The sequence below is a fragment of the Pyricularia pennisetigena genome, chromosome 6 (genome assembly GCF_004337985.1).
Source record: "Pyricularia pennisetigena strain Br36 chromosome 6, whole genome shotgun sequence".
Taxonomy (NCBI): Eukaryota; Fungi; Ascomycota; class Sordariomycetes; order Magnaporthales; family Pyriculariaceae; genus Pyricularia; species Pyricularia pennisetigena.
Genome location: NC_043744.1, coordinates 6,075,589 through 6,103,258, shown reverse-complemented (window position 1 = coordinate 6,103,258; position 27,670 = coordinate 6,075,589). Strand labels below are relative to the sequence as shown.

Here is a 27,670-nt window from a genome sequence, read left to right as displayed (position 1 = left end):
TTTCATTTCATTTAATAAAATCAAGTTGGCAAAGGAAACGTTAAATAATACTTATAAAACGTCGGGTACCCCCTGCTCGTCCCCCCCCTGTTCGGCACCTAAAAATAATTGTATAGCCACGTTCACCTCTCATGTTCTTTTATAAATATATCGACTAATTTTTCACTTTTGGATTTACTTTTTTCTGTTCTTCATTCTCCGTTCTCCAACAAAGCAGTGTACCGGAAATCAGCTTGTTTCCGCGATTAAAAAACGTTAATAATAGGGAACACCTAAATTTCCACTTTAAAATTGACTTAAAGGTTTTCAACCTCATAAGCAAACAAAAAACACTTTTCAAAGGTTTTTTACGGAATAGGAAAAGCATTTAACCAATTGGGTATTTACCCAAACAATTTCAGAGTTTCCGCCAACGCATTAAAAATTACGAATTTTTGCCGAACGAATTCTTCGAGCCGCCGGAAAGATAAAAAGCTTTGGAAAACGTCAAATAACCCGTTTTTGGCTCGTTATCCAATTTTTAAAACCCAAAAACCCCGTTGAATAAAAAACGCCCGGGTTAATGGGGCAATTACGGAAATAATTATATTTTGGTGGTTTTATATTACTTACCCCGTTATCAACGATATAAAACTGGAAAATCGGTGGAAATGGACGAAACTGGTAAAATGGAAGGTAAAGGATTTACCGGCCTAATGTTAGACTTTAACGGAATTCGGCCGTGACAGCGAAAAAAGCCCGGAACGCGTGGTTGGACGACTAGAATCGAATATATATCGGCTACGGGTATTACCCTCCCTCCCCTCGTTTTATATAGAAAAACGTACAATAACAATGGTTTCCAACGGGTTTAAACTTTTTCGATAACTGGCAATTTTATGCAGCCGAAAACGGGTGAACAAATTACGAAACGGTTATCAGATAGTTAAAAAAGGTGTTTATTCCATATACCCAATTTAATATTCCTTGTTAAGAACAGGCCTTATAAAGGCCCTGCGACCGCACGTTAAGTGCAGTCGGCTGCATTTTTCATGGGCGCAGCCAATTGAACAGCGGCATAGTCAACACCCCTGAAAAGCGGCTATTAGTTCTCGACGGCCACGGATTACATTCAACGGACGAATTTATATTTTTTTGCTTGCAAAATAATACTCAATCCCTATATTTACCCCCTTATTCGTCACACGTTTTCCAATAATTGGATTTATCGGCTTTTGGGGCGTTAAAAAAGGTTTATCGACGTCAACTTGGATGTATTAACCAATTCTGCTGTTTAACAGTTGCTGGCAAACGAAATTTCCTTTTTTGTTATAATATAACTAAATCGAAAGCATTTACAGCAAAAAAATTTTAACTTGGGTGGGGTATAACTTGTTTATGGCCGGTGAATTTGGTTAAACCACATTGAAGCCCTTTTTCACTAAAAAATAGCAACGTTAACGTTATAAAAAATAAAAATAACGGTTTACTAAAGGATAAAATACCGGAAAACCCAATCCAAAAAATTAACGACCCGTTTTTATTTATTTGGAAAACCCCTAAAACGACCCGAAATATTCGGCTTCAACTGCAAAAGTTTTCCCAATCCAATTCAACCAACGCTATCTCACTTTTTTTATTTGCAAAAATCCAAAAAAACTTCGAAGCCGAAAATATATTTTTGGTTAACGCCCAATAAAAATCAGTTTATTGGAAGCACAATTGGAGGCAATACGGCCGTTTAAAAAGAGGAGGGAAATGCCGGGTCTAGACAGGCTTTTGGTTAATAAACAGAATATGATTGGATTGCAGGAAATAGTATAAAAAATCTGTGACTTTTAACTACTAAAGAAGAGGTTAATGAACCGGAACAGCCTGAAAACGATTGTATTTTTATTCGTTGATAGTTTTATATTTAAATTAGTGTATAAAAGTAGGTATTTTGTTACTAAATTTTCGGGGTGCCGAACAGGGGGGGGGGCGGCTGAGCAGCGGGTACCCGACGTTATAGTAATATAATGCAGTTGCTGTGTAGGACTCTTTTTTAATCTTACAAGTAATTGGGCGAATCATTAAGTTTTTCAATAAATATGTAGCAAAATAAAAATATTAGTATGATATTTATTTTAAGCGATAATTGCAATCACTTTCCACCGCTACGTTGTGAACATGGCTAGCGCAGGGCTAATTATATTAGCTACCCTGCATCGAAAAAATAAATAAATAACAAATAAAACGTATACGTGTTTATTACACACACAAAGCTTTATATATCACGTCTTTGTTCATAGTTTCAACAACAAAACAAGTACGTCATGTATAATCTAGCTTAGTGGTATAATGCACGTGCTATAATCCATATCATATATACATTGTTAAAGTCCGTGGGTTCGAATCCCGTTGTGGTCGCAGATTTTCTGTGCACGCATAAGCACAATAGGCCGTTAGGCTCAATAAGTCGGCAGGTTAGTCACATGAATAAGGCCAAATTATGTGACGTGACCCCGTATTCCGGACATCCGGATCGAAGATCTGCACCTACGGATTCGAACACGTAATTTACAACTTAGCCTTAGATTCATCACTTTCCATAACCTTCATCGATTCAACGATTTAACGAATCGATTGTGCAATGACAATATATTATCTCTATTACCCGCTAGCAGACGGTTATCTGCCATTTCAACGTTCCATCAGCCTTATACGTGATCCACCTTTCCCCGCGTTCGAGATTAAGCTTATTCTATCTCGTAACCTCCTCACATACGTCAATTTAGGAGCCGTTTTATATTAATATATTCCATCTATATTAATTATTATTATGTAAAATAAGAGATCAAATATAATAATATATGTTGAAAACTAAAAAGTATATTCAATATTTAAACATTCATATAACCAGAGGAGTTATACCAACCGATTTCGCGCCAAAGCAATGTTATAAAAATCAAATACTGCGACGCAGGTTACCCCATATTTTTACAATTTCTATTTATTTGTTTATTCGAATATTTAATTACATACAATGGTTATTCTATTATTATTGCGTATACAGTGCGAATATAGCACAAATACCCGCCGTAAACGGCGAAAATCGACAAATCGTCCTCAGATTAAAACGAGCGCGATCTTTTCGGCCAATGCAATTAGTCGAAAAGCTATGTGGCTAAAAGGTATATGGAACGCTCGGTCCCCACTGCGAGGCAGGGGGGTCTAGTTTAAACACTGAAACTAATGCGGACCCCTATTTTAATGTCGGAGGGTATGTGAGGGAGATAAAGCAAAGTCTCCCCCCACCAATAAATTTAAGTTATTAATCCTAAAATTAGTACATTCAATGCAGTTAAACCCTGTAATTACAGGCCTTTATAGCACAACTAGCACCACGCCGCACCTAGGCCAATGCTTAAATCCCTGTTAGCAACCCATATAATTAACAGGTTGTGAGATTCTGTGCAGCGCCGACCTCCGAATCAGTCGCAAGTTCAATTCCCGTTGCGTACATGCATTTTGCGCCTTAGTGCTAACAAATAACTGCCCCTCGTTAGCCCAAACAATAAAATTTACCCAATGGAGGCAAACCTTTATTGGAGAGCCTATTACAAGTAAGGGTATTTGCTTAGGCCCACGTAATGTGAAAACAAATTTATTTTTAAGTTCGGGCTCCCTAAATAACGTTTGAGGGGTGGTGTTAAGAACAGGCCTTATAAAGGCCCTGTGACCGCACGTTAAGTGCTGTCGGCTGCATTTTTTATACGCGCAACCAATTAAACAGCGGTATAATTAACACATAGTTTGTAATAATAGTAAAAGTATAAAATTAAAACTAAAACTGAGTTTTTAATTAATATGTTTTAAGCAATCGGAGTGTTTTTTTTCACATCCCGGTATTTGCAAACAAATTTTTGGCATTGTCAGGTTTTAAATCCGTATAACCGGGAAACGTTTCCCGATTATCGGGCAGCCCCTCGGGATCGGAGTTTGTTTTTAGGTTCCGCGTTTGTATTTAGATTCGCCGGTATATTTACTGGTAAAAAACAAAAAAAAACAAATATATAGCATTAAAACTCGATTATAACGGGATCTCAATTGCATTATTATATTCCTAGTAACCACAACTGGTACTATATTAAACTGAACGGAAAAATCGGGAAAAGACTAGTCTCAGGGCTCATCCCTGAAGCCCAAAGCTCCACAATTGATCCACTCCGTTCGCTTCGCTCCACTTCGTGGCTTAATTGCGGCTTTGCAATGTACCTGTGGGTCCATCCAAAGAACGCTTTGGTTCAGGTCTGAGGACAACTTGTCGATTTTCGCCGTTCATGGCGGTATTTTTGGCCTTTTTTTAACCGAAACTCCTTTATTATTCCACAATTATACACAATATTAAAAAAATAAAATATCGTTGAAGATAGCGTTTAATACCGCTATTAGCAGCAATTCGATTTATTTTATTATTTGCTATAATGGCCGAATTCGATACCACTTGCCCTTAATCCGTTCATGGCGGTACTGTTTTTTCGATTTTGTTTTCGATTTTCGATTTCTTTTAATATTATTTTTAATTTTTGACCAAATTTTATAATTTTTGCACGTGGAGGGTCGTGTATGCTTATATATCGCTATACTAAATTTTGGTGCATATATTAAATTATATAAGCAGTTAAATTGGCGGATAGGCAAAGTATATACTTTTTGTATATAATTTACAATCGAAATTCGTTTATATTTTTACCAATTTTATCGATAATAAAACCAAAACTTCAGAAGTCCGATTAGGTATATAAACAAACGTCCAAATCCAATCCTGCCTATAATATCCGCTTTAAAAATTGTTTAATAAAAGAAAATGCTAAATGTGTATTTTATAACTTTTTTTGCTTTATTTAATTAATTTTAAATTATTCTTGTTTTGCAGCCAAATTTTGTGGTTTTTGCACGTGGGGGGTGGCATATATATATTTGATATAATACTACACTTTTGTACGTTTATTTAATTATTTTAGCGGTTAAATATGCGGATAGGTAAAATATATCCAATTTTATATATATTTTGCAATCGAAATGTTTTTATATTTTTACCAATTTTAACATTAATAAAACCAAAGTTTGTAAAAGTGGATTGTATATATAAATAAACCTCAACGTGAAACCCAATTTACAATACCGGCCCTTTTTATTTTTTTATAATAAAAAATGCTAAATTTGTGTTATTTTTATATTTTTTGCTTTATTCAATTAAATAAAATTTATAAAAAAAAGATTTAGTTAAAAGTTATTAACAGATTTATAAAGGAATGTTTTAATTAAAAATATCTTCATTTTACTAATATTTGCGTAAATTATTTAATTTTTTAACAAATTGTTAATCTATATAAAAATATTAATAAAACTTTTATTTTAATCGATAATTGCACGCACTTTGCAGTGTTAGGTTCACTAAGTTTTAAAAACTGTAATTTTAATTAAAATCACTATTATATACCATTATTTAAAATAACAATTAAATATAATGAAAAATTACAGATTTTATTAAATATTTTAATATCTTTCCATATACAGTAGCTATTAAAACGCGGCCGGCATTCAAATGATTAACAGACTCCAATTAATTTAACGCAAATTATTATATACTTTTATAATTTCTATTTGTTTTTTAATTCAAATATTTAAATATATATTATAGTTACACCATTTTCTTTTGCTATTATAATGCGAATATATTATATATACCCGCTATAAACGGTAAAATACTACAAATTATCCTTATATTAATAAAATAATTATCAGCGATATCGCAATATTAGGTATATTATTAATAATACCGTTATAAACGGCGAAATGCGACAAATTATCGTTGGTGGTACCGCCATGAACGGCGAAATGCGACAAAATGTCCTCAGACTAGAACGAGCGCGATCTTTTCGGCCAATGTAATTGGTCGAAAAGCCATGTGGCTGAAAGGTACATGGAGCGCTCGGTCCCCACTGCGAAGCAGGGGGGTCTAGTCTGAGCACTAAGACTAGGAAAAGACCATATAGTAAAAATAGAAGTTTCAGTTTTTCATAAAATCGTTTTAATTAAGGGCGCTAGTAAAAACCAGGGATACGACACTGTTAACACGCTTTTCGCTTTGGACAGTAAATACCACGTATTCTTTTGGAAACCGTAGTTTGGTAAAAGGTTTAAAAAAATGCAAAAGGTAATCGGCGAGGTACCGTCGTCTAAAAACACCGGCGAATTTTTCGAATATATTGTAAAGAACGACGAACTTGTAAAAAAGGCGTACGAAACGGTGCGATACAAAATTAATAAATCGGCGTCCTTATTAATAATAGCGGTGGATTGCAAACCAAAAAACAATAAAAAAATGCTTTTTATATTCTATATTAAAGAGTATTTAGGAGTTATATTGGATTAGATAATTAAAAGTGGTATTATATCGGCCCGCAAAACCTTTAACAAATTATGGGTTATTAACGTCATTAGCGACTATTCAATTATTAGCACTTTCCTCCCGTTGTTATTTAAATCGCCAAATTCGAAAATAATATTTAACATTAACGGGGTATCCCCCTGGTTAACGTGGCCAATTCGTCGTATTTTATTTATAAAGCGCCTCCGGCAGGCGTATCCAAACCGGTCGGCATTATTTCGTATCGCGCATTCAAAATTGCTTTTAATATAATAATGTTCGAATGGGTAGGGATATTTAAAAACGGCGTCGTAAAGGGTGGGGCGGTCGTTCCGGGATTCTTTACTACCGATATTGGCGAAAGTAACCCCAAAGCCATAAGAGAAATGGGTGCTGGCGACCCCGCTGTCAGTGGCAAGGTTTTGGTCGACGTGGTGGAAGGTAAATAAAATAACGACGTCGGCAAAATTTGCAATATAGCGCCGTACGACAGAAAATTGCAAATTTGGTAAACAAATATTTAATGTTCAAAATTGTAATTAAATAAGTTTTGTGGATCAGCCTACAATATATGGTATTCAATTGTATTATGGCAAAAACAGAGTTGCCGTTGAATTCTGTTTTAGTTTAGCTTTTATTTCCACATTTACCAATTAAATTACATTTAAAAAACAAATATGACGATTCCATCGCATTTTTTATCTTAAATCGGCAAATTAAACAAATTTTAATTGGATATGCTTATTTAAATTTGGATTAAGAATATTTAGTATTCTGTTAAAATACATAAATCTAATTAAATTTGATATTATCCTTCAATTGGAAATTTTAGCATTCTTTGGTATTATAAAAAACTTTATTCAATAAAAACCTGGTTTTTGAAAGTTTTATTAATTTAGGGTATATAAATATCCGAATATTACGACCGTATTATTAGGCCAATACCAGGGAGGCCAGGTGGGGTAATATCCCTGTCAACGATAATGGCCAACAAAAGAATTACCGACCGGTAAAATGAGGATTATAAAACGAAAAATTACGTAGTTTTACGCAATTACCAAAATTAGCGATTTTAAGAAAAATATGGGATAGTCTTGAGAATTACCACCTAATTTTAAAAAACGTTAATAATATGCATTATTTTCCATATAATAGGTCCGCTTTTGTTTATATATAATCTATATTATATAATGTCGAAATTAATCTCAGGGCTCATCCCTGAAGCCCAAAGCTTCACAATTAATCCACTCCGTTCGCTTCGCTCCACTTCGTGGCTCAATCGCGGCTTTGCAATGTACCTATGGGTCCATCCAAAGAAGGCTTAGTCTCAATGCTGAAACTAGACCCCCCTGCTTCGCAGTGGGGACCGAGCGCTCCATGTACCTTTTAGCCACATGGCTTTTCGACCAATTACATTGGCCGAAAAGATTGCGCTCGTTCTAGTCTGAGGACATTTTGTCGGATTTCGCCGTTCATGGCGGTACCACCAACGATAATTTGTCGCATTTCGCCGTTTTTAGTGGTTATATATATTATATTATAAATAGGCCTTATAAACGCCCTGCGACCGCCCGTTAAATGCAATTAATTGCATTTTTTATAGGCGCAGCCAATTGAACAACGGTATAATTAATATATTGTATCTAAAATATAATAGCAAAAAAAAACAATATCATTACAGTATACAATTAAATATTAAATAAAATATTAAACAGAAAATATAGAAATAAAAAATAATTTCCCTTAAATTAGTTGGAGCTAAAGAATTTCAGGATTGAAAACCGGGTCCTCATATCTGATTTATTTGGAACGAAACTTCAATATTTAATAAGCCTTATATTTCACTATTATATTTGATTATTATTTTAAATAATAATATATAATATTGGTACGAACTTAAGTATGAATATTTATAAAAAAGCGGATTTACAAATGCTGAGTGCATGCAATTATCGTTTAACACAACGCTTTTATTAATATCTTCATATTATTTATTAATTTGTCGAAAAGCTCAAAATTTTACGCCAATAATTGTAAAATAAAAAGAAATTTTTAATATTCCCACTTCGTGAAAAGTCTATATATAATCGTCAATCAACTTCATTTTTACAAATTTTATTTAGTTAAATAAAGCAAAAGATAGAAAAATAGCCCAAATTTAACATTTCCTTTTATAAACAAATAATATAAACGGCTAATACAATTCAGATTTCACGTTGACGTATTTTTATATATTTTATTCAATCCCTGAAACTTCGGTTTTATTATTCCAAAACTTGGTAAAAATATAAAAGCGTTTCGATTGTAAATTGTATATTAAATTACATACATTTTACCTATCCGCTTATTTAATGCTTTATATAATTCGAAATATATACCAAATTGAAATACCATATTAAGCGTATGAATGCCATCCCCCATGTGCAAAATGCATAAAATTTGAGTGCAGAATAAAATAGTATAAAGTTCATTAAATACAGCAAAAAATCCATAAACAAATATATTTAGCATTTTCTTAGCTAAAAGATTTTTTTAGGCAAATATTATGAATTGGATCCAGCGTGGACGCTTGTTTATATACGTATTCTAATCCCTGTGATTCTGGTCCTATTATCGTAGAAATTAGTAAAAATTTAAACCAGTTTCGATTATAAATTATTTATAAAAGTGTGTTTACTTTATCTATCCGCTTATTTGACGGGTTATATAGTCCGGGTTTCGAACCTAAATTTGGTATAACGGCATATATGCATATACGACCCTCCAGGTACAAAAATTATAAAATTTGGTGAAAAATTGAAAATAATATTAAAAGAAATCAAAAATCAAAAAAAAAATCGAAAAGCCAGTACCGCCATGAACGGATCAAGGGCAGGTGGTATCGAATTCGGCCATTTTAGCAGGTAAAAAAATTAAATAAATCGCTGGTAATAGCGGTATTAAACGCTATTTTTAACGATATTTCCTTTTTTCAATACTTTGCGTGATTGTGGAATAATAAAGGAGTTTCGGTCAAAAAAAGGCCAAAAATACCGCCATAAACGGCGAAAATTGACAAATTGTCCTTCAACCTGAACCAAAGCGTTCTTTGGATGGACCCACAGGTACATTGCAAAGCCGCAATTGGGCCACGAAGTGGAGCGAAGCGAACGGAGTGGATCAATTGTGGAGCTTTGGGCTTCAGGGATAAGCCCTGAGACTAAAGATGGTTTTGGTTTAGGTTTGAGGACAACTTGTCGATTTTCGCCGTTTATGGCGGTATTTTTGGCCTTTTTTCGACCGACACTCCCTTATTATTCCACAACCTTATAAAATATTGAAAAAAGAAAATATTATTGAAAATAGCGTTTAATACCGCTATTAGCAGCGATTTGATTTATTCTTTTATCTATTATAACGGCCGAATTGGATACCACCTGCGCTTAATCCGTTCATTGCGGTACTGTTTTTTCGATTTTGTTTTCGATTTTCGATTTTTTTTAATATTATTTTTAATATTTGATCAAATTTTATACTTTTTGCACGTGGAGGGCCATATATATATATATTTACCGTTATGAGACATTTTGATGCTTATAACGCATTATATAATCAGTCAAATAAGCGGATAGGCAAAACATACATTTTGCATGTATAATTTACAATTGAAGGTTGTTTATATTTTTACCAACTTTAACGATAATAAAACCAAGGCTTCAGGGATTAGATCACGTATATAAGCAGAGGTTCGAGCTTAACCGAGTTTATCATTCTGGCTTTAAAAGCTTTTTTATAATAAAAAATACTACCTATGTATTTTATAAATCTTTTTGCTTTATTTTATTACTTTTATATTGTTTTTGTTTTGCAGCCAGACTCTATAGTCTGGGCACCTGGGGGATGGTATATCGATGTATTATATAATACCTCAGCTTGGTACACATATCCGATTATATAAAGAGTTAAATATACGGATAAGTAACATATATTCAATTTTATATATAATTTACAACCGAAACGCTTTTATATTTTTACCAAATTTGCCATTAGCAGAGCCAAACTTTTAACACGTTGATGACGTATATAAGCAAGCGTCAGCGTACGGTCAGATTGCCAATACCCGCTTTTGTTATTTTTCTATATAAACAAATGCTAAATTTGTGTTATTCTTGTATATGTTGCTTTATTTAATCAAATAGAATTAAAATAAGAACGTTAAATGACACTTATCTTTAAATAGATCTAAAAATGGATTTATTGAAGTTTTTGTTAGTTTTACCACTATTTGTGTAAATTATTCAGTTTTTAAATAAATTACTAATCAATATAACAATATCAATAAAACGTTTATTTAACTTGGTAATTGCATGCATTTTGCAATTTTAGGTCGTCTACGCTATAAATACTGTAACCAACTTTTAAGCTAGTATTTTTTGAGGCTATTTAAAATGAAAATTAAATATGATGAAAAACTACATATTTTAATATATATTTAAATATCTCTCCAAATAAACTAACTACAAAAACACGCTTGCAAGGAAAAGAACCACCAAACTCCCATGAATCCAACGCAGCTTATTTTATATTTTTATGATTTTTATTTATTTTTCTCTTCGAGTATTCAATTGTATACCATACCTATACCGTTTCTGTTTGCCATTATCGTACGAATACATTGTATATACCTGTTATAAACAGCGAAATGCGACATATTATCGTTATTCATACCGGCGTACGGTTATAACGGCGAAATGTGATAAGATGTCCTCAGACTAAAACGAGCGCGATTTTTTCGGCTAATGTAATTGGTCGAAAAACCATGTGGCTGAAAGGTACATGGAGCGCTCGGTCCCCATTGCGAAGCAGGGGGGTCTAGTCTGAGCACTGAGACTATGTCGAAATGGGATATTGGGGTTGTTGGATTATCCGTTAATTTTATCATTACAGGAGTCGCGCTTCAAAGGTCAGCGAATAGGGTAAGCTACCCTGTACCGGGTTAAAAACTTTACTATATTAGCATTTGCGTGGGAACCCAAAAATGGTTTGCTAGCAAATAGGGGTGTTTTTTTCAAAAACCTATACAGAATAATTTAGCGGAAAATTAATTGCGGTACCAAAATTCACTTTGGTGTACCGACCCCCTTTCCGATATCGGAGGGTATATAAGGACATAAAGCAAAGTTTCCACCACTAATAAACCTATTTTTAATACCATAACTATATTGTATTCCCATTTCCGTTCAACTAATATTTAATATATTTATTGCATCAGTTTCACCACGCCCCATTTAGCGTTTACCCTTAAACCCCTGTTCGCAATTATGTTGTCAATAAAATGTGGCGACCGATTTAATTCGTGGAAACAAACCTGCTTATAAAAAGGCGTTTAATTTATATAATAAAGTCTATTAGGCCTGCGCGTCGCGCAAGCGCTTTAACGGTTTCCTATTGTTCTATCAACCAAATTTCTACCAGGTATACCTATTTTTCAATTTGTATTTTTGAAACATGTCCAATTTAGGTATAAAACCCTCTAACAAGGACTTATTCCACGTAGAAATAGGTGGTCGGGTAGTGTAGGTGTTCCAATAATTTCCGCTTTGCAACCTTTGTAATGAAGCCTTACTTTGTAAGTGACATCCTCATATTCCCACTCAAAGTCCAATTGAGTACAACTTGGTTGCATTTCAATGTCTTTGCGTTTTTTCAACACTGTGCAGTCTGCGTTGAAAATTGCAACTGTACACATCTTAGCTGAAGCCAGATGGGCCTGGAAAAGAGCCAATGCCGCAGAAATAAAAATGCTTTTGTACATTTTGATGATTCTCTGATTAACAAGGTTAGTTCTCTGCATATTAGCACAAAATTTTGAAGGAGGGGAAGAGTTACTTGTTGAGGTATTTGGAAAAGAAAGATGAGAGTTTGGCTTATCGGATTCTTGATTGTTAGTAACAGGCGGGACTTATTGAGAGTGACTGTACGGGGAGATTCTGTCTAATTTATAACGGACCCAAAAGCTATTCGTTGGGTGTTCTTTTCCAGAGTAAGTGTTATGCAAATATTCCGCATCGCTGCAAAGGTTTAGCAAGTAGACTATTGAATTTATGCTTTTACGGAATGCGATAAGTTATTACAAGTTAATTATTATTTTAATTGCATGGGTAATACTTATGGAGTTAAACGATGTGAAAGTTTAATAAAGTGCAGTAAAGATAAAATTAGCTGTTCAATAAAAGTGGTAATGCAATGGGCTCGACGGCACAAACGGGTGGTTATTGTCGATAGACAGCCGGGTTATCCTTGCCACTAGTTTCAATGTTCAGACTAGACGCCCCTGCTATGTAGTGGGGACCGAGCGCTCCATATACCTTTTCGCCACATGGTTTTTCGACCAATTACATTAGCCAAAAAAACCGTGTTCGTTCTAGTCTGAAAACAATTTATCGCATTTCGCCGTTTATAACAGTACTACCAATAATATACCAAAATTACAATATCGCCAACAACTATTCCCCCCGATATATAAGAAGGTAAAAAAGAACTATTATTATGCTATATATTTTTGTTCGGTATACCATTAGTCCAAATAAAACCCGAATCCAATACTAGAAAATATATTTCCTGTTAGAATAGAGGGAATCGCGGTCAAATTGACAATCGAGCGATAAATCACATGCAATGCCGCACAGGCCAATTGCACGTGACTCACCCGCCCAATCGCGAATATAAAACGGAACAACGTTCAAAAGCTCACCGTTAAACAGTTTCATAAAACAGACAATTAATATATATCTTTATACTCGTATAACAACGTTTTATTAATCGATCGACATTACAAAAACCTATTAACACTAATTAGTATTATTTGGCTAATATAAAAAAGCAAAATAAAGGGATTAAACGTTAATACCGTCTTTTTCGAAATATTCAGGATTAATAGGATATCCTACGTAAAGTTTAAAAAAGCCGTTCTAACCCCCTAGGACTTTTTTACCGAACGGGTAAGGCTTTTACAAAACGGTACGTAAGAAAAAGAAACAATAACCGTTATTTTAAAAATGTTAGAAATACAATAAAATAAACGCAAAAACCAGTGCCAGGTTAACGACGAACGCCATAATAGGGTACGAACCTTTTTCGACAATATATTGTCGAAACTCCAATTACCTTTATTAATGAAAAACGAATCGACCCAAAATTCCTGTACGAACCCTCCCGCGAACTCCGGGAAAACCCGGGAAAAGCATTAAAAGTTCGAAAAAAAAGATGGATTTTTAAAATATTTGACCGATTGAAGGAGGACGAAGGCGGAAAAACACTGTTAACCTCGTATTGAAAAATTTCGAAAAATGGATTAAAACCATTTTATAATTTGCAATCCTTTAATCCAAAAAGTTTCAAAAACATATTCGAAATTTTGTAAAATTATTTTACCGGGGAAAAAAATGGAAAAAACGGTTAATGATTTACCGAGACGCTAGATTGGATTTATAAAATATTTACATAAATAATTTTATTATTTAATAGCCAAAACCTTTAAACGACGGAATGCAAAATTGAGATTCCGGAAAACGTTATTCCAAAAATCATAAAAGCAGGAAAATAACCGGGTCGCAAAAGAAAAGGTAATTAAAATTACCCTCTCCGCGAATGAAAAAGTTAAAGGTTGAACAAAATTCCCAAAAGGACAAAATTTTAACGAAAACCGAATTATTAACTATTGATGTTATAAATATGGATTGCTAACAGGGGTTTAGGCATTAGCCTAGGTGCGGCGTGGTGCTAGCTGCGTTATAAAAGCCTGTAATTACAGGGCTTAAATGCACTAAATTGTTAACTAAATTTGGGATCAATAAATTTGATTTATTGGTGGGGGAAACATTGCACTATCTCCCTTACATACTCTCCGACATCGAAATGGGGGTCCGCACGCCAGAAAACGTTCCGGTGCCGCACACGATTTTCCAAAAATTTATTTTGTATACATTATTGAAAAAACATTTTCATTTTTATATAAACCATTTCTGGGCTTGCACTAGTTTTCTAATTTGGTGAAAATTACAACCCGGTACAGGGTAGCTGACTCGTAAATATAGGGTGGGTATTAAACCCGGCACAGGGCAAAACCTCATTCGCTGACTTTGAATCGCAATTCCTGCAACACAAAATATAACGGAAAATCCGATAGCCCCAACAGCCCCATTTCGGCATTATTTGTTGTGGCTTATATATAAGTAAAAGTGGACCTATTATATGCTTAATAACGTGTATAATTCAAACCCCGTTTTTTTGCTATCATTTACGTAAAGTCGGAAAAAAAAGTATATAAAAAAATAAAACCCAAAAAAGAATCCCCTTTGTGTCCCAACCCGATTCGAACTCCCGATATAAAGCCCTTAAATAATTAAGCCCTTTGTACCGACCTGTAACCCCCGAAATGGACGAACCTCCGAATTGGAAAAAACCCCCAGAATTATAATAACCCCCGGATTCGAACCCCCGATTTGCATAATATTAACCCACGGAATTGGCTATCAAACCAGGTAATTAATTTGGTTATTCGTTGGTAATAGTCCAAACTAGGTTTATTATATAGGGTATTTCGAATGCGTAAATCGCCCAAAACACGAGTTTTTTCAATTGTGATTCAACTTTTGGTATAAGGTCGGTATAAATTGCTTATAAATTAACCTATACAGGGTAAATTCGGGTGATACGGACGGTATTGGGCTAATTAAATCCAATATTGCAAACAAAGGAAATATGGTGGGTAGTTAATTAACGAACTAATTAAATAATAACCTAAAATTTGATAGGTAAAAATTAAGTTTTTAAGGGTTTAAACCCTATAAATTCTAAAAAGATTTTGTAAATTGGAAGCGTTAGGGGTTTTAATAAGTTATTAGCGGGCATTTGCATAAATTCCAAGTATTTTAGGGTTGTTAAATTTTTTGTAATTAACTCTCGTACGTAATTAGATTTAATAACGTATATTTAATACGTTGGTAGTGCGTAAAATTATATACGTTACTTATAAAACCTTTATTATTTCCAAATATTGCAATAAGGCCTTTTACGGGTAATTTGTTTTTATAAATAGCTTTTTGAATTTTTATATTTTACGCAAGGCTTCCGTTAGAGCATCGGTTTTGGCTTTTGGAAGATTTAAAACTAAAATATCAATTTTTTTACATTTCCACGTGATAAAGCCCCCAAATAAGGTATCAAATATCCGTGAATGGATTTGAAATTTTTCCTAGCCCCGGCAAAATTGCTCCTACTAAAGCCCAATAATTTAAAGCCTTCAAAACCCCTTTTTAAAAATTGGGAGGTAATTCGGCTTTAAATACTCTATTTCCGTAACAAATAAATAAAAGTTTAATACCCGCTTAAAAACGTAATAAGTTTTTAGCTACCGTTTAATGGATTAAAATAGTTTTCATTAATAAAGGTAAAAACCATTAAACCGTAAACCCGATATCCGGGCGCTTTAATAGCACTAAATACGTAATAGTGCCAATAATACGCTGTAATAATTTAATTTTTAACGCATTTACGGGCTTAACCCCGCTATATTTCGATATACCCGGTGGTAAAAACATAAATATAAATTTGCAATCAGTTCATCCGAACGTTACTAACATTTCCTCTATGTACTGAATTTAATGGACCTAAAATATGCGTTTTGGCCTATCCCTTATAATTTAAACGGTGAAAAAATCAATTGCAGGGCCCCTCTTCTCCAACGCGTATATTTTATTAAAACGGGCTTTTAAATGCTAAATATATTGCAACATAGGACCTATTAGCCGGCAGTTGTTTACAAAGGTAACGATACAATGCTTGAATTTAACGTTATAAAAAACAACGGGATTAGAGATTAACTGTGTAAAACCTTTTTTTAAAAAATAGGGTTTTGAGTTTGTTTTACCATTTTTTTGGACCTTATTTCAAACCGTATAACGCCTTTTCCAACTGTATAACTTGCAATCTTTTCGGATTATAACCTATTTCCACTAAAACTTAAGCGGTGGTAAAATTATAGAACTTAGCTTATTCGTTAAAACCGCTTGGAATTTGCAAATATATATTGACGTCGGTAAAATCACTATTTAAAAACGCACAAATAAAATCGATTTATTCTATTTCCCAACTTCATGCATTAGCTGTAATTAATAATATACGCCAGGTAGGTGGTATATTAGTATTAGCAAAAATTCCGATATAATTTGGGTTTTCGACCTGTAAAAAACCCCTAATAATAAATTTAATTTTATATTTTATAGGTTTGTTATTTTTATCCCTTTTTAATCCAAATACCGGCCGGGTAAAAGCGAGTTTACGGCCTGCAGGTGTCTTAATTTCAGGGATAAAACGGAAGATTTTTGCGGTAATGATTTGGTCGAATTCAAACGTTAAAGCAATTAACATTTTAGCATTTTCAGGGCTATTTAGGGACTGTTAGTAGTTATTTGGTTTACCGTTTTCAATTGGCCTTTTTCAATTTGTTTTTACCTTAAAAACGAAAATAATACACGTAATTTATATCCATTAAATTTGGTTTTTCGAATTGCGAATTTAATTCCATATTTTGTAATTTAGGTGCTAAAAATACCGGAACTTCCGTGGTTTTAATTATTGGATTAGGTACCATTACCGTTATAAGCTTTAAAGGGCGAATAGTAAGCTGTACAGGCTTGGCGGGCACTGTATTTTCAGGGTTTAAATGCCTTGGAACGGATAGGAATTACTTTGTAACAGGTGGTAAATACCCTATATTTTCAAAGCTTTTTAGGGGATAGTTATCCGCTGGAACGCTATTGATCTCGTTTTGAAATTTAAAATTAAAATCCCTCTTTAAATATGTATTTTCCCCTTTTACAATTTGCAACGTTACTTATGGAATAGCCATATTTTCAGCGGTTATACCTTTTATAATTTTTACGGTAGAGGTTTTATATACGGCCCGTTTAGCGGGTGCGTAAACCAACGCTGTAGAATTTGATAAATGGGTTAAAAGTTTCACCGTTTCGGTGCGGGGAGCCAACTTATTAAATTTTTGGCGTTTTTCCAGCGGTATAATAGCCTGGTATATAGTACGAATAACCCGAAAATGCCCTAAACTGGGCTTGTGCGGTAATCCAGGTTGGAATTCGGGATAAAATTCCTTGCAGGGTGTTAAATCCCTATTAGTCACCGTTATACGGTTAATTAAATCAATTACGGTAGGCAGTAAATAATACCATAAATATAGTGGTAAGCCCGCCGTTATAACGGTAAACCGAAACCTATCCAACATAACCCTAACGGACCGTTCCGTTAATCCGTTTTGGCCGTGGTTATAGGGATTCGAAATGCTAAAATTAACACTTTTATTTGTAAACCAATTTTGAAAATTTGTATTAACTTCGTGCCCCCCATCGAAATGAAAATTCAGGGGGTAAGGCCCGTATATAGTTTTGAAAACCTTAAAAAAGCTTTTAATAACCATTAAAACCCTAAATACAGCTTTATTTTGAAATGGGATCGACCACCGAAAACAACGTTTTTGGTCCACTAATAACAAAAATACGGCTTTTTTATTGTAAAAATTAGGTTTTAAGATTACTGTATAATTTTTTATAAAATCGAAAATATTAGGGGGTGTAAAGAGAGCGACTTTATTTGTACGCATAACAGAAATGGTTTTAACGCAAACAAGATAGGTAATTGGCTCTATTTTGTCGAAATTAGGTAAACCTCTTGTAAATTTAGCGCTTTTTTTAGCAATTATAACCCTATATGCTCTAAACGCCTGTGTTATAATAGGATTGTTTGGGCCTGGATTTCGTTTAACTACCTGTGATTCCGTTTTTTTAGGGGTTAACCAGCCGTTAGTAGTTCGCTTTAGCCCTAAAGGGAGGCGGTTTGCAGGGGCCTGTTTTAAATCCGATAATAAAAAAGGTTTTAACAACAGATTCTTTGTGTGGGAAACCCCCTTTTTTCGGAAATAGTCCCTCTTATATTAAATTGCATAAAAGGGTGACCTAACGGCGTACCGGGCCTACGGGGCCCAATTTTACGTGCATTTTGGCAGTTTTTACCGCTAAACCTTTGCGTTACAGGTAAAATTACGGCTTTTTCCGTATTTCATTCGGGATTTAACTTTTCCGTTACCGTATTCTCTTCCGGTTCCGAGTCGGTATAAATTTTATAATCCCTTTTAGGGTTTATATTATTTAGTTTTATTTCCAACGGGGCTGCGTAACCCTTTGTAACCCCCTGTAAAACCATGCTTACAACGGTGTTATACTCACCTATTATACAGGCGTAATTCGAAATGAGGTTGTTTCGAATAAAAATATCGCACCCTTTAACCTTTAAATAAAACGCATGTTTAACGGTATTTGGGCGTCCCCACGCCTTGCAATCCTTATCGTACAAGGTATTTTTCAATTATACGACCCCTAGATTATAGTGTATAAAACCACTAACGATATTTATTCCAAACGAAGGGATATATAAAACGTTATTTAACGTAATTCTTTTAAATTCGTCAGCGTTTTGGCCGTAACGGACCTGTATTTTCGAAGTTCCGGTATTAACAGGCCTAATAGGGCCACTTTCTGTACCGACTTTGACTGTAGAACCGGGGGTATAATCAGTAATAAATTGGTTATTTGCAAAAATATAGTACGTGCTACCTATATCATAGAGGATAGGGTAACCTTATTTCCAAGGTTTAAGGGTCCTTTTTACGCCGCGTCCAGGTTTCATTTTAATTTTAAAATCAGCTGTAAAAACCTGTGGTTTTAACGTTTTATCGGTATCGGTTTCCGAATCCGAATCCAAATGTAATTTAATAATTCCGCTAATAGCGGAATTGACTTCCTATTCCAGGGCGTTATACGCTGCGTATTCGTTAACTTTATTTGGAATTAAACCCGTAGATAATTCAAAATTTATATAAATTATGGACGTTCCAACGGTTAATTCGTTGGAGGAGGATTTAGTATTTTTTGCAAAAATAGAATCCGAATTACAGTTTTTATTACCCTTTTTTCGTAATTTAAAAGTGGTTTCCTGCCCATTATTTCCTATTCAACGCTCTTTTTAGCGTTCCTTCTACCCGATTTTTTGCCCTCAAACCTATAAATAGCAGCCTTAGCCGTTCTAGAATTTGAAATCGAATTTTCAGATATAAGGTCCGCTATAAGGTATTGCAAATCTAACTTTTCCGTATTTTGGCCTACAGCCTGCAAAGCCCATTGGGTATTGCGTTAGCGCTCGGTCCAAATAGGCAATATCCCATCCAGGGCCCATAAGTACTGATTTCGTAAATTCACGGGGTTAATTTGCACGTTGGCATTCGCTAATTTAATTATTAATAAGTTAAAACGACTGTTAAATTTAGGTATTAATCCTTTAAGTTTCGAAAAATTTAAAGCGTGAGATTCCCGAGATAATAAATCTCGACTAATTTCGGGTGCAACGGATTAGTTTCATTCCAGGGTTCTTTAAACCGTTACGGGGTTGGAATACCATGTAATAAATTTTAAAAATGTTTGGTTAAGCTGTTTTTTATAAATAATAATAGGATTAATTGGCCGTATCCCGGCAAGGTATAACCAGTTTAAGGGTTGTTGTTATGTATTTGTGCCTGAGGCACGTATTACGTGATAAAATATAAAACCTGGTTATGGATAATATATAAAAGGAAAGATATTACCACGACCCGGACATATACCTTTTCCTTCCTTCTTCCTTTAATGTTAGTAATAATACTAATAAAAATATTCAACGGTCCCTAGGCGGTTAACTTACGCTATAATGGTTGGAAAAAGATTTCGCTGCTTTTATAATTTTGAATTGTATTATTAACGCCTGTTTCCACAAATTATAATTGCTAACATTTATTAATTTACAATTTTCGGGTAAAGAAATACCCGTTTTGACAGTTTTTTATTTATCCCGTCGTTTAAATATAGGCTACCAGGTGGATTAGTAGGTGCAGTAGCGGATATAATTTCCGAATTTCCGCTATTAAGGGTATTAAAACCCGTAATACCATTGAAAATAGTGCAATTGCCATTTTTAAGGTTAATATGGTAATTAACTGTTAAATTGGTTTTTAAGATTGATTCATTTGCGTAATTAGCGCTTTTAATTACAGGTTTTGGGCCTGTAACTTAGCGGTTAAAATCACGTTTGGGCTGGGTTCAAGCCCTTTATTTGTTGGAATTGGGCTTTGAAAGCCCGATTGCTACGATCAAGGTATCGGGTAACCTGTTCTTAGGGTAAAGTACAGTGGGTTAAAGCAGCTGAGCGTCTGGACCGGGTAACTGGGGTTCTTTAATAACTGGGGTGAAATTATAATCGATTCCTGGGTAAATAGTAAATTAATTGCTGCTAAACAATCCTGAGCTAAATTCTATTTATATAATAATAAGCGTATCCTTAAATAATCCGTTATCCTCGGTATAATATATGTAATATATCCTATAGCCCGCATATTATTTGTTCTGCTATAATTAATATGTAATATATTAATTATATCGTTTTTTTGGCGGTTACGTGGGGTCACGTAATTTTTTATATAATTCTATTTCCTATCGGTTGGTGTTTTTTTTGGTCGAATATCGTTAAAAGGGGTGTAACCCCGTTTGGCCTTATTGGTACCGACCCACTTTATTTGGTCGTAATACTAGATTTCCTTTTTTTTGGTTAAATCCTTTTAACTTTTAAATAGTTTATATTCCCTTAATTTTGATTTCTGTTTTTACATTCCTTTTTTGATAACCTTTTTACGCCATATCCAGTCGCGTAGTTAAAATTCGTGGTCGTACGTCCACCGTTCGTCGCAACGATTTATTTTTTATGCTTTTTTTTTCGGCGGTTAAAATGCTTTTTTATTTTGTTTACGAATCGCAGGGGATCGCGAAATGCGTTATATCGCCTCGGGATTCCTTTCGTTATATCGAATATATTCGCCTGGGTCGCTCGCGATGCGATATTATAGGTATTTCCTGAAAATAGCTATATAAAATCGCGGTCCAACATTTAAAATTTAAATTTAAATTGGAGGCGGCGGAGGAAAAAGTTTTTCGATTACGTAAACAAAAAAAAATATGGTTTAAAAAAATAATAAAGGCGGTTCGTCGTGGTATCGATAATTTCGAAAAATTAAATCGAATCGAACGTAAGGAGGCAAAACAGGAAGAACGGCGGCGATCGGCCGAAATTTTTCCTAAAATATTTTTGGAATCGTTTTTTCCGGATTCCAATTTTGCCTGGGATTCGTTTTTCCTAATGGGTTTTTTAAATCCTTTTTTATTGGATAAAATAAATGCTTTTACGCAGCATTCGGTCGGTAAATTGCTTTATTCGTATATTTTGGTTTATGGTATATATTAATCGTTTTTTTGTAAATTCGTTTGGTGGTATGGTTTCGAGTCCTGGTTAATCCTAAGCTTTTGGGAATGGTAAATAATGCTTTTTTAGGTCGTCCTTTTTTTGGCTAATTTGCTCGCAAATCCAATTTTTAATAATATTGGCGGAATAGTTCCTGGTAATTTTGGAAATGGTTAAAAGGTTCCCAAATATTTTTTTCGTATCCATAGTATTCCCATTTAATAAAATATTTTGTTTTACCGTGGTTGCGTTTATGGTCCAATATTCGTTCGACGTCGTATATTTCTTTTACGTCGATTTCGATTATTTTTTATATATTAGTACCAGGTGGTGCTAGTTCCAATAATAATACGTGGAACGTTAGGTGGATTTTTATAGTTCCTGGTAATAATAATTTGTAATTGGTTTCGCTAATCTTTTTATTGATTTTAAAAAGTCCAAACTTTTTTAAATTAAATTTGCTATTTGGTTATTGTATTTTAATATTGCGTCGAATAAAAAAAACGTTATTTTCTTTTTGGAAAAATGGTCTTTTTATCCGATATTGGTTAACGTATTTGGTTATTTTTTCTCGTACGAATTCCAATTCCTGTTGGAGTTTTTGGTGGAGTTTTCGTAATTCGTTTACTTGTTTATCGGCTCGTAGGACCGTAATCGTAGTCTTTGGTTTTCCATATACCGTAGGGTTAAATCCGTAACTAACATAAAACGGGGTTATTTTAATACTCTTATTTTTTAAATTGTTATATACGAATTATATTGTGGGTAATAACCGTACCCAATTATCCTGTTTATAGTTTATATAACATTTTAAATATTGTTTTAATATTTGGTTTATTCGTTCTGTATATCCGTTTGTTTGTAGGGGGAATATTGTAAATAAATTGTGGTTAGTTCCTAGTTATTCTATTAAAAATTTCCAAAATTTTAAAGTAAAAAATTTATCTCTATCCGTAATAATGCTTTCTAAAAATCCGTGGTTGTTGACAATTATTCGTAGGAATATATAGGCGATTTTTTCGGCGTTGCTACTTTTTTTATAGGGTAGGAAATAGGCGTATTTGATAACTTTGTCCATTATAACTAATATATTATCGTATTTAATTTTAGTAAATGGTTTTTCGGAAAGTGGTAATTTAACGATAAAATCCATTATACTGGTTTGCCAGGCCTTATTAGGGGCTGGTAAAAGCTGTAAGAACCCGTAAAACTTATATTTGGCGGATTTGCTTTTTGCGCAAAATTCGTAATTTTTAATAGTTTTTGGTATTTCTTATCGTATTCTTTTGAAATTATAGTGCTATTTTAACCGTCTCCATATTTTGGAGATTCTTTAATACCCGTTAACTTTGCTTTCGTGGACTTTCCGTAGTTCTTTTAATATAATTACCGTGTTAGTCCTTATAAGATTTCGGTAAACTGGTAAAAGGTTTCCGTTATCGTTTACCGTAAAAATTTTCCGTATTTCCTCGGATATTATATTTTTATAATTTTGTTTTTTGTTAAAAGCGTCGGCCCTGCCATTTTCTGTTCCTTTTCGGTAAATAATTTTAAAATGGAATTTTAATAGGTATTTTACCCATTTAATTTATCGTTTGTTTAACATTTTATTAATGGTGAAATGGGTTAGGTTTTTATGGTCCGTATAAACTAATATTTCGTGTTTGATTCCGGATAATTATGGTTTCCATTTTTCAAATATTCGGATAATAGCCATAAGTTTTTTATCGTGGATTTGGTAATTAAATTTTAATTTATATAATTTTTGTGAAAAAAGGCGCAAAAATGCAGGCGTCCTTTTTCATTTCGCTGGTTAAATTATCCTCCGATTACGTAGTCGGATGCGTCGGTTTCGACTTCGAAAGGTTTCGTTGGATTTAGTATTTTAAAAATCGGTTTTTATACTATTGCATTTCGTAATTGTTCGAAAGCTTGTTGTATTTATTCCGTCCATTGGAATTTTAAATCCTTTTTGGTTATATTAGTCAATGGGGTGGCGATCGCGCCGTAACCTTTGATAAATCTTTTATAAAAGTTCACGAATGTTAGGAATACCCGAACGTTTTTTATATTTTGTGATTGGGGTTATTCCCTTATTGCTTAAAATTTTGATTTTTCCATCCGAATTTTTCCAGGGGCGATAATATATCCTAGGAAATTAATTTATTTGTTATAAAAAATGCATGTTTCGGGTTTAATTAAAAATTTAACGTTTTATAGCTTTTATAAAACTGTATGAACGTATTTTTTATATTTTTCCAACGTTTTGGAAAAAATAAGGATATCGTCCAGGTAAATAACGATAAAAATATTTAAACATTCCCTAAAAACGTGGTTAATTATGGTTTAAAAAATTACAGGGGCGTTGGTAAAACCGAAAAATACTACCAGGTATTCGTAATATCCTCGTTTGGTGCGAAATATTGCTTTCCATTCCTCGCCTTCCTTTATACGGATTAAATTATATATTTTTTTAAAGTTTAATATTGTAAACTGTTGTATTTGGTAAAATATGTTTCGAAATTCTCCCATTAATGGGAACGGGTAGCAATTTTTTATTATAATGTCGTTTAATTATTTGTAATTGACGTATAATCGTAATTTTCCGTTTTTTTAGTACGAAAAGGATTGGGTATCCTATTAAGAATATTAATGGTTTAATATAACCTTTTTTAAGGTTTTCTACGAGGTATTCGTTCAAAACCTCCATTTGTATCGGATTTAAACCGTATATTTTATGGAATTCTGGTTGGGTTCCTTTTTTTAATAGTATTTCGTGGTCGAACGGGCTATGCTCGGGTAATCCTGTTTCGAATTTTTAATTAAATAATACTATATAATTTTGGTATTTTTTTAAAATTTTGCCGTTTTTGGTTTATTTGTTCGTAATTTATATTATATAATTGGATCGGTTTTAACCTGTAAATAATCGCTTTTTTTCCGATATTAACTCCGGGGTTAATCGTCCTTCCTATAAATACGCCATTTGTTTTATTTAATTTTTCCGTACCCTATATTTCCTATATAAACCCTATTATATTAAAAGTTATTCAATAATTACGTGTTTTTCCCATTCAATTTGGCCTATAATCCAATTTATCCGGGGGTTATTCCTTCTAAACCAAAAAATTCCTAAAATTATATTTTTATTCCCTATTTCCGTAATATCCAAAATAATTTGTTTTTTTCGTCCATAATTTTCCATCCAAAGGTGTACGGTTTTTGTTTCGATAATACCGTTCCCGTATAAAATTGCCTTTCCTTTTACGGTTTATAATCGATATAATTTTTTCTTTTATTACCAAAATATTCGTCGTTTTTTCACTTTCTTTGGAAAAATATAATTATTTTGTGCTCCGCTATTAAAAAGCGCTCGTATAGGCTCTCCATTAAATCGTATATTTAAAAATATATATTCGTGTGCTGCCTTCGTAATTTACGTGGCGTTTAAGGTTTTTTATTCCGTTTTTATTATTACCGTTTGGTACCTTATACCGTCTGGTTATTTTAGTTTTTTGGCTTATTGGATTCGCGTCGTGGGTCCTTATTTCTCTTGTTTCGGGGCGTATAATTATTTCTAATTTTAACTTTATTAAATCGGTACCCTGTTGGTGCAGGCGTTTTTCGTGCGTTTATAGGTATTTCGTTGTTTTTAACGTTGGGGTTCCACACGATTTTGGTTATAGGTACGGGTTTTGGTTATCGTAATTTCGTTTCGTGTTATATCTGTATTTTGGTTAATATATATATTTTGCAAATGTTTCGGATATATTCGTATTATGGGAATTGTTTTTGGTTATAGCATACCATAAGGTAATCGTTATTAAGCGTAAAAATTACCGATAACTCGGTGTTCAATTTTATTTTAATTTCCCAATTGGGTAATTTAATAGTAATATATATTTCGTGGATACCTATTATTTTACGTCGTCGTGGAAAAAAATCATGGATTATTTTTTTGCTAAAATGCAATCCGCAATTGTTTTTAAAACATTTTACCCAAAAAATTTCTATATATTTGGGATATTTGATATCCAAAATTGGGTAATATCCGAAAATTAAATTAATTAATTTTATGAAGTTTTATATTTATATTCGAAATAATATTCCGGGAAATTGCATTAATTGGTTGTTTCGGTATAAATCGATAAGTTTTTTCTTATATATATAGGGGTTATTTTCCTTTACTACATTATATAGGTTTAAAAATATAGTTTTTTTTCGCTAAATTCGTTTTTTAACTCGTTATTAAATTCGTCCGGTGGGGTCTATTGGATTATCCGGATACCGTGGGTTTGTCCCAATGGTTTTAATTCTAATTTTTTTAAAGTATTTAATTCCGTAGGTTCGGGTAATTTGGCGTTTTTTTTGCGTAATTGTACCGGTGTTTTAGTTTTAATAAATACGCGGTTTCTTACTATTAAGGTCCGAATATTTTTAAATTTTTGTAGGTATTATCGTGCGTCCATTTTTGCGCTATTATGGATTATATAATTATCGTCGCAATATACGGTCCAGTTTATTAAATTGTATTAATCCGGTTATATTTATTAGTGGGTGGTAGTATTTAATTTTCGTGGTTTTTTAGAATCGGGGTATAAGTCCGGAATATTTTAAGGATAAAATTTAGCTATATATTTTGGTTTATCGCATTTACAATATTTATTATTTTTGGGATTTTTGCGAAATTTGTCATATTGGGTCGCGTTAAAATTTATAAATCCGTTATATATTCCGTAGGAAATATTATATTGGCGAAACGGTTTAAAATATTAATATTTGCGTCCCGTATTGGTTTATCGCAAAATTGGTTTTTATACGTTACGTTTTTCGCGTCGTTCCAGTTTTCGTTCGTAAAATCGGTTATCGATTTTAATTGCTAATTTTACGTACTCGGTTAAGGTGTCGGGTCGTTTTTTTTTAACAAATTCGTTTTTAATTCTTTTTTTAAATCCCGTATAAAAACGTGCTATTAGGGCTTCGGGGCCCCATAGTAATTTGGCGGTAATTTATCGAAATTCACTGGTATATTTGGATGCCAATTTAATTTGGATAAAGCGTACCAGTTTACGCGTAACCGTACGTTTTTCGTCTGGGTTACCGAATATTTTTTTAAAATATTTTTCGAAATTTTCGTAATCGTCGAAAATACGGTTGGTTTTAATTTTACGGTTTTTTTCCTTATCGTAGTCCAAATAATTTCGTAAAATTAGTTCGAACCAGGTAAACGGATCGCCTTTAAATAGCGAGGCTGCGTAAATAACCTTTTTTGCGTTATTTTTAAAATTATCCTCGTTAAAATGAAAATAGGCCCGGGTTCCCGTAAAAAACTCCTGCAAAATACCTGGGGCGCCATTATAAGGTAATAGTAAAAAATATTTAATTTAATTTTTATTGGTTCGATTAATTTATTCGGTTATTCGTTCCTGGAATTATCGATTGTTTACCTGGAGCGTCGCGACCATTTAACGTAAAACGTTAGCGTTGGCCGGAACGTTAATGGTAAAAGGGGTTTAAAGGGTGGTTTTATTGGAAAATATTGTTTTGGCGATATTATTCGGTATATTTTAAAATAAAATATTAAATAAAAGCAATTAAAATATTACGATTAAAATATCGGGTAACCTGTTTTTAGGGTAAAATACAGTGGGTTAAAGCAATTAAACGTTTGGATTAGGTAATTGGGGTTCCTTAATAATTGGGGTAAAATTATAATCGATTCCTGGGTAAATAATAGATTAATTGCTGTTGAATAATCCTAAACTAAGTTTTATTTACATGGTAATAAAGGTGTCTTTAAATAGTCCGTTATCCTGGGTGTAATATGTGTAGTATATCCCATAGCCCGTATATCATTTGTTCTACTATAATTAATATATAATATATTAATTATATCGTTTTTTTGGC

General features: G+C 33.2%; 2 protein-coding genes across 2 annotated transcripts; one reads left to right on the top strand and one right to left on the bottom strand.

The window, feature by feature from the left end:
• Positions 1–6,172: 6,172 nt before the first annotated feature.
• Positions 6,173–6,843, top strand: PpBr36_05514 (uncharacterized protein; the record flags this gene model as incomplete). The annotated part of the gene is given in 3 exon segments (XM_029892669.1): positions 6,173–6,274; positions 6,401–6,578; positions 6,596–6,843. The coding sequence occupies 3 exon segments, from the start codon at positions 6,173–6,175 to the stop codon at positions 6,841–6,843; spliced, it is 528 nt and encodes a 175-aa protein (XP_029749315.1).
• A 5,063-nt stretch (positions 6,844–11,906) lies between these two features.
• Positions 11,907–12,188, bottom strand: PpBr36_05513 (uncharacterized protein; the record flags this gene model as incomplete). Its single annotated transcript, XM_029892668.1, has 1 exon — positions 11,907–12,188. The coding sequence occupies one exon, from the start codon at positions 12,186–12,188 to the stop codon at positions 11,907–11,909; it is 282 nt and encodes a 93-aa protein (XP_029749308.1).
• Positions 12,189–27,670: the final 15,482 nt, after the last annotated feature.